This window comes from Papaver somniferum, chromosome 6 (genome assembly GCF_003573695.1).
Source record: "Papaver somniferum cultivar HN1 chromosome 6, ASM357369v1, whole genome shotgun sequence".
NCBI lineage: Eukaryota > Viridiplantae > Streptophyta > Magnoliopsida > Ranunculales > Papaveraceae > Papaver > Papaver somniferum.
In genome coordinates this window covers 110,169,194-110,177,286 of record NC_039363.1, presented here as the reverse complement: position 1 = coordinate 110,177,286, position 8,093 = coordinate 110,169,194, and the positions used below count along the sequence as shown (strand labels likewise).

General features: G+C 35.0%; 1 protein-coding gene across 1 annotated transcript; it reads right to left on the bottom strand.

The window, feature by feature from the left end:
• Positions 1–397: 397 nt before the first annotated feature.
• Positions 398–1,016, bottom strand: LOC113288832 (auxin-responsive protein SAUR23-like). Its single transcript, XM_026537955.1, has one exon. It carries the CDS (start codon positions 903–905, stop codon positions 591–593), a length of 315 nt encoding a protein of 104 aa, XP_026393740.1. The 5' UTR covers positions 906–1,016; the 3' UTR covers positions 398–590.
• Between the last annotated feature and the right edge of the window lie 7,077 nt (positions 1,017–8,093).

Sequence of the window (8,093 nt, the reverse complement as noted above, 5' to 3'; positions counted from 1 at the left end):
TGACCGTCGATATAGAAAAACACCATTGTCCCTTATAATATAGATATATAAACACCTCTCTTTGTGTCTATAAAACTTACTTAATCATTACCTTGTAAATAATAATATCTTTTATGTTTCTAATTTTCACAGTGAGGTTATTGGGTGATATCATTACCAATGACCTACCTGAATTCAAAACTCATTGGCAACCAAATTCTTTATCAATCAATTTTTCTTCATCAACCAATTTTTTTTTTTACAGAAGCCTTGTCGTGTGGTGGACCAACATAGATTCATGATTCATCGAGATATTAAAATAAAAATAAGTTAGAATTATCAAAGTAGAAATCGGAGTTTCGGAGTTCAAAACTCGGCTGAGCCAAAATCTTTATCAACCAAATACCAACAACATAAATTCATCAAAGTTGTTTTATAAAATGTAAATGAGTTGAAACTATGAAGGTATAAACTTTGTATAATGATTCTTTAAATGAGAGAGTCTTACTAACTCTACACAATCAATTAAAGAAACATAAAAAAAGTGTACATGAGTTGACCACCCTCTTTCAAAAAAAATATCCCATCTACAAGTGCTTAGATTATCGGATTTATGCTCCCCCATTCAACTGAGAAGTTAGATTTATAAAAACAACTTCTTTGCAGGTTATTGTGAGACCTCCCATGGGATGATCAAAACCAAGCTCTTCCTCTGCACGACTTAGTAATTCTTGAAATATAGGATGATTCAAGTAAGATACTGGAAGTGTGAATCGCTTCTTTTCGGTTTCTCCAACATACACAGCACAATGCCCTTTAGGTACATCTACTATTGATGCTATTGCGGGTGCTGGTCGAGTGAGGAGAGATTGTAGTTTGAGAATTTGCTTTGATTGAGAAACCACTGAACACAAACGAATACCCATTGAAGTGAAGAGAAGGAGAAAGTGTTTTCAAAATGGCTTGCTAAGACGAGCTGAAAATTGTACGACTCTATGAGTTTGAAATGTGATAGATGCAGACTTGTAGATGGCTGTGGATAACTTAACTCCATGGGTATATATAGAGTTTGGGTATATATAGAGTTTGAGCAAGTGTTAGTTTTTCAGTTTGCCCTTTCAAGTGGAATTTCTATGGTGAAAGGAAGCCAACAATCGGGTAACTCTCAGGACCTACCTGTTTACTGGTCACATGGCTTTGCTAATTCAATTCAGCTATAGAATCTCTCTCTATCTCCCTGTCTCTCTTTCGTCCATGGTTGCAGTACACAATCCCACCTGTAGATGTGAAGTCGTAATCCAAATAATAAGCAAAAGCTAGTCCATGTGAAACTGATAGTTTATGTTTCAACAATCATGAATTGACTATCCAATCCAAGGTAAGGATATGATAGAAACCAACTAATATTTAGTGCATGTAAGCGTCCAATACGGCATCATTAATCACCTCATATATACATGATATAATTACATGATTATTTGCTTAATTGCTTGTCGCAAAGATTCTTTCCCTGTCATAAAAAGGATTGGTCATCAATACATGAAAATTTAGTAATTGATTTTCCCGAATCTCCTATAAGATTTTTGTTCTTTTTTTTACTTTTCATATAAATGCTCCTAACGAGTTGTCCATTTTTAGGTAGACATGCAGGTCTACTTAGAGAGGTTGAAGTAGAAAGATCAAGGACTGGGTTCATATTCTTAAGCATTTGAGAATTTTCTGGATCATCCACATTTGCTTCTACAAGGTAAACATTTTCTATTACGTACATTCTTAGTCATGGTAATTGAAAACACCAATGTTTTATTTGTCTAATTGTTATCCATTTTTATTTTCTTACACTTTGAGCGGATATGGTTTAATTCTGTACCAGCTAACAGTTTGATTTCTGGTTCTCTCAAAAACTTGAAGGAAAGAAGATTCTTTATTCTAGTCTAAAATTTATTAAAACTCAGCCTCAAATTAGAAACGAACTTTTTCTTGGGGCAAATTCTTGGCTGTGGTTCAATTTACAAAGCCAAACTATTGACAATAGCAGGGACCTAACTAGTTAGAGATTGCTCTCGCGAAGAACATGAATTGTCTAGCTTCTGTCTGCTAAGATTCTCTTGCTCAGGTCCGTATCACACAATAAGTTTTCTATCCTTTTCTATCTTGAGTACATAAGGGAAAAAAATGGTATTCACGAAGGTGTTACCGCAATGACTAAAAAATATTGGTGCAAATTATTGTCCTTCGACTCCTTCCTACAATTTACTCAGATATGCTGCTTTTATTGCTCTGATTACTTACAGGATATATGAGCGACTTTGCCAAATGAGTTACTTGGAACTTATAAAACATCTAACAATATATAATACTTTGAATAAAGTTGCAGACGTTAATAGGCCGGGGTCTGCTCATCAGAGAAAATAAACACCAGCTGTTGTTATTTTTCTAAGCTAAGGCGGTCAGGCCCACGTCCCACAATTGCGGGTGAGTGCATAAAGGCATTGCATAGACGCTTGATTGAAATATGAAAACTAACCAAGCAGAAAAATAATCGGGTAGCATTTATCTTGCGAAGGTGCATTAAATATAACGACCCATAATACCAAACATCATATTTTCTTCGCAAAGATATACTACAAAATAACGTTGATCTTATACAGATATCTTGCATATCTAATAAGGTCTAAAAACGATAAAATAGGTAAAATGCGCATTTTTTAAGACTGTAAACTCTTTTTTTAGGTATATTTTCCTTCTGTTAAAAACTATATATTCTATCTATACATTGCAGAAATCCAAGCCTCAGTAGTCATGGAGACAAATGCTAATGGAAAACGTTGTATAGAAATATGTTCTTCATCTTCGTCAGATGAAGAAGAAAATGTCAATACGAAAGCTTTTCTAACAGTTAACGCTGTAGAAGGGGAACGCATAGATCAAGAAAAGAACCCTAAACCTACATCAGGTGACAATGCTCCTTTCTATAGTGTTATTTTTAGAGTTGAACCAAATCCAACAACTGAAGATCAAACTGTAAAAAAATGGAAATCCATAGATGGAAGATACCTCAACTGGTATCATATTGGAGCAAAATTTCCAATAGATAACAACTTGTTAAGAAAGTATCATGATGCATTTCTGATATTAGAAATTGTTAGAGATAATCGAAGGGTTTGCGATGATGTTGGAACTTCAACGGGTTTTAAAGTTGTGGGTAGAGCTAGATTTCCTATACCGAAAAAGTTCTCGCCGGTTAGTCAAAGGTGGAGTAGGTGGGTACGTGTAATTGGAGCAAACCGTGGGGATGAAGCTGCAGGTATCATACGAGTTAATATGAACTTGAGAAAGGATACAGTGGAGCCGAGAGAGGGTCACGATTGCCAGACCATTGAATTAGATTAGCATGATGCGTTGATCGACATCCTTTTCGTTTATACATAGGTTTTCATTCCTAGATTCTTTTTTTTTTCTTAGCTTCTTATTTTGAGAAATTTTAGTTTTTTTTTTGAACAGTCAGTTGTTTTGTTTTTATAGTCTAGCTTAGTTCAGATTTTTTCTATTTCTTTATTACTTTTTGGTTTTATTCATAATCTTGAGGGGTGATCAGCATGGTCAATGTAGATTTAATTGTTTGATCAAGAAATAAAATCTTGAGGATGTCTCAGTTTCCTGATTGTCCTTTTAGATGGACTGTTTACCAATCAGATGCAAACTGTGCCCCCTAACAATTGTTGACGCCACTAAGGGATTTCGTGGAATAGAAATCGACGTTTAGTCCCAAAATTACTGGGTTTGGACGTTTTAGTCCACTCATTTCAGGCCTAGTACTCTCTAATCCAAAAAAGTCCCGTCTCAAACAATTTAATCCAAATATGGACGAGTTAGTCCAAAACTGTGACCGATCCCGATTTTCCTGTATTTCCAATATCCCGTAACCATCCTTGAGACGATTCCATACATAAAATGAGGATTTGAAATCGAAAATTTCAGATCTCAAACATGAATTCAAAACTGGGAGCCGGGCAGAGAAGAAATTCGTAGTCAATTTAACAGTTTCAGAGAGAAATTTGGTTGCGATTCAACTTCAGGTTACTGGTAAAGTGTAGTTACGGGATTATTTTTGATCTCAGATTTGAATTCACGACAGAGATAGATCGATCCAGAATTCAACTTCAGTTTCAGCGATTTACCAGTTTCAGACAGATTCATAGAGGTTAGGTTGGATTTCATCGTTTCTGATATTTAACGGAATTCAACTTCAGGTTAGTTCTGTTTTTGCTTCATCGTTGAATCTCTTTTCTGATATTTAGTTTTTTTGATTTTAAAAGCGTGCGAAGGATAACAGCGTCTTTATACATTTTTTGAACTAATCTGTTCCTACTTGGATCAGAGTTGACTAATCTATTCTTTTTTGTGCGGTTTTGGACTGAACCGTTTTTTTCCCTTTCGTGGACCATTAGAACCTACATGGTGGTGTCCGGTTCCCTGGGATCATTGCTAACTAGAATGGATTGTTATTATCCAAGTGGCCACTGCACTCTATTCTTTTGGCACTTGTATTACACCCCCACCTTCCAACCATGTAATCACGCAGTTTCCACGTACATGATGATCCTAAGGCTAGCTAAGTAATTTACCACCATCGCCTAATGGTCTAGAAAGGTAAATTCCAGGTTTGTAAAGTAAGATAAATATTAAACTTTCTTGGAATGAAAATAAAAAACAAAGTACCAAAAACAGTAATTAGAATCTAAATCACCTAAACAAAGTTCTTTGTCGTCGTTGCTATCTTTCGACATATCATATCTACAAAGAGGGCAATTAGGTTTTCGCCTCAACCATTCCAACATGCACTTCTCATGGAAAATATGAGAACATTTCAGAAATACTACATCACCGCCACCATTCTTCATATCTTGAAGACAAACTGAACAATCATCTCCATCATCTAAAACATATATCTTTTTCATACGAGATTTTGATAACTCTTTTCTCATATATCTTGAAGACGTCATTATGTCCGTACCTAATAACCTCTTATTTTCGTGGCCAAAACCCATGTCTTACAATCCCAAAGTGGCAAAAACCCATGAGAAGATTTGCCCAATATAATTTCTACCTTCCCCTTTGCAATTACAAGTAAATCTGCACGAATATCTGCATGAATAGCATCGAGGTTTTCCATTGCCACTCAGTGAATTAGTCAGCTTCGCTGGTGATTTATAATCTCTCTTCGTATAAGAAAAGTGAAACGCCCACCCCCACCAATGGCATCAAGCATTTCCCAAAAACGTTAACAAATTTTTCCCTCCCGTACGTTTTTTTCGCCTTCCCACGTATCTTTCGTATCCCGCACGTATTTTTCCTCTCCCACGCGTATATTTGATCTCCATCGTAGGATTATGCCCATCGCCATCGATCTAAGGAAACTACAAAATTACAAAATTACCCTGTATACATAAACAACAGTCTAACACTTCTTTTCTTTCTCTTCAACAATTCTTCTCTTCTTCCTCAAATCTCTCCCCCTTCTTAACAGCGAAAATTCCACAAGAATCTTTAATTGACTTTCCAACAATTAATGGGTGGATTTACAATGGAATCCACTGTTTTTCTTTTCTTTCATTAGGTGTGTACATGCATCTCCTCATATTGTCAAAACCCAGGGTTTTGTCTATTGTAGAGTTTAATTTGATTTGATTGTTTTTATCGATGATTTTGAAGGGTTGGTTATTCAATAATAACACTAATATTCAACTGGGTTTCGAACAATTCATGCTGGAGATCAACAATTGAATTACTATTTTTCTCTATTAGGTACGAACTCATACTAATGATTCTATGGTTCCGTCTATTTAGGGGTTTAATATGATTTTTGATTGAGGAAAATATCGTTTGGTTCTTTTTTAGGTGGTCCCAAGTCTGTTTAGTACTTTCAGAAATCACCTTTTCCATCTGGTCCATAATTATTTAAAAATATTAAATGGACTTCAAATAAACCCCTAATAAAAACCTAAAAAAATTTGTTTACTTTTTTTTGGTAGCAGTTCCTCCAGTCTGATGAACCACGGAATTCATTCTTTCAAATGAACACCTAATAAAACCAAACAAAATCACATATGAAAACAGAGTTCATTCTGTAAAATGAACACAACAAAAAACTTCATTATTATGACAAAAAACAGAGTTCACCAATGGACTTTATCGTTATCTTCAACAGATGCAGCAGCAGAGAAAATAAAAGATGAAGACGATGAAAAAGGAAAAATTTGTAAATCAATCACCGTAAACTCAATCTTCATCATTTACAGTAGTAGATAAAATCTTCAAACATCGTTTACATCTTCAACAGTAGCAGCAACGACGACGAAAAACACATAAAATCTTTTTTTGCATCTTCAACAGTAGCAACATCATCTATGCAAATCTTGTTTCAAATGAACTTAAAACCCTAGAAATCTTCATCTTGTTTCACATGAACTTCAACACTAACATCATCGTTTCTTGTTTCACATCATCTATGCAAAATTAAAACCCTAGAAATCTTCATTTTTTTCTATGTAGCAGCAGAAAGGAAAAAACCAGAGAAAAAGTAGATCTGAAAGAAAAAAAAGTGAGATAAAGTAAATCTGAAAATGATTTCTTTCCTCTTGATAATTGAATTATTATGGCCCAAAGGGTATTTCTGACCCTACCAAACGATAATTACATCATGCATGACGTCACCCTAGGACCAAACTATAATTTTTAGGACCAAATAATAATATATATTTTAAAAATGGACCAAACAGACAGTTGACTAGGTCAATTGGACCAAACTCTCTCTAATATATTATTTCTAGGACCTATTGGTATTTCCTATTTTTTGATTTATTTAAGTTTGAAGTGTTGGTTATTGATAACGCAAATTTCAACATTTAGTGTAGCATTTTCATCTAATTTGAGGGTCAAATAAGATGAATAGGGGTTGAGAATCAAGTTCCAAAGTAGTTTCTTTCTTTTTATTTTGTTTTAGTAATTTGAGGGTCTGGAATTAGAAATTTAATCCTGAAACTTGAATGGACTCAATACAAAATAAATGCTCAAACATATATCCAAGCTTTGTATATTTCTTACAGTGCCTTAATTTGGCAGGAAGGAGACTAACGATTGGATGAAATTAACAGTAAAAAGGAGCCTGTAGACAAAGAGACGGAGATAGACATCACTCTGAAATGTCCTTTCTATTCGCCTCATAATGCATTACTCTATGTTGGTCTAGCCGGATACAGTCTACTTGACTGACCAATTATGTCACTTAAAATCAAAGTCAAAATGAAAATGTCAGTTCATTCAATATAACAGGAGATTGTTTTTGATTCTGTACACGAAACACCAAATTATTTCCTGATATTTTGATGATATTTTCATTTGTAGTCATTCAGTCGGTTGCTCTTGATTAGGGTGATTCCAGAACACCAAATATGGATACATCTCAGAGTCGTTTTGCCGCTCGAAGAAATAGGATGACCGAAGAGCAACGTCCTGCTGAAACAGAAAGGCTTCGTGTTCACGACAGATAACGTCAACAAAACTTGACAGCTGAAGAGAGATTGCTGCAAACTGAGCGTAGGAAAAAAAAACGAGTACAGAGCGAGGCAGCAAAAATTATATATTGCTGGTATGTTGCTGAGAAACATTTTATTGTAGCGCCATCATTTTTCGAACATGGAATAGTGTAGATAAGAGCATGATGTTTGCCAACGTGTAACACACGTGCACTCCACTTGTATATTTAACCTAACTAAAGTAAGAAAAGTGAAAATATACGTAACGTGTGTTGTAGTATGAAACCCGCGTTATGGACAGGGTACGTGGTAATTTCGCTCACTTTTGTTATAAGGAGGGTGTTTTCCGATAAGGAATTGGCCATGTCGGATTCAACTCACCGATTCATAATTGAGTTTGTTGACTTGTTCTAATATTTGCAGGAGCAAAATATATTCTTCGAAGTTGATTCAACCCACAAATTCATAACATAATGAGTTATGTTTAGCAACTGAAAACTATGAGTCACGAGTTGACTCGTACAATACGAGACATTTTTTCACTAATCGTTTCAATTCACACAGTGGAATCATATA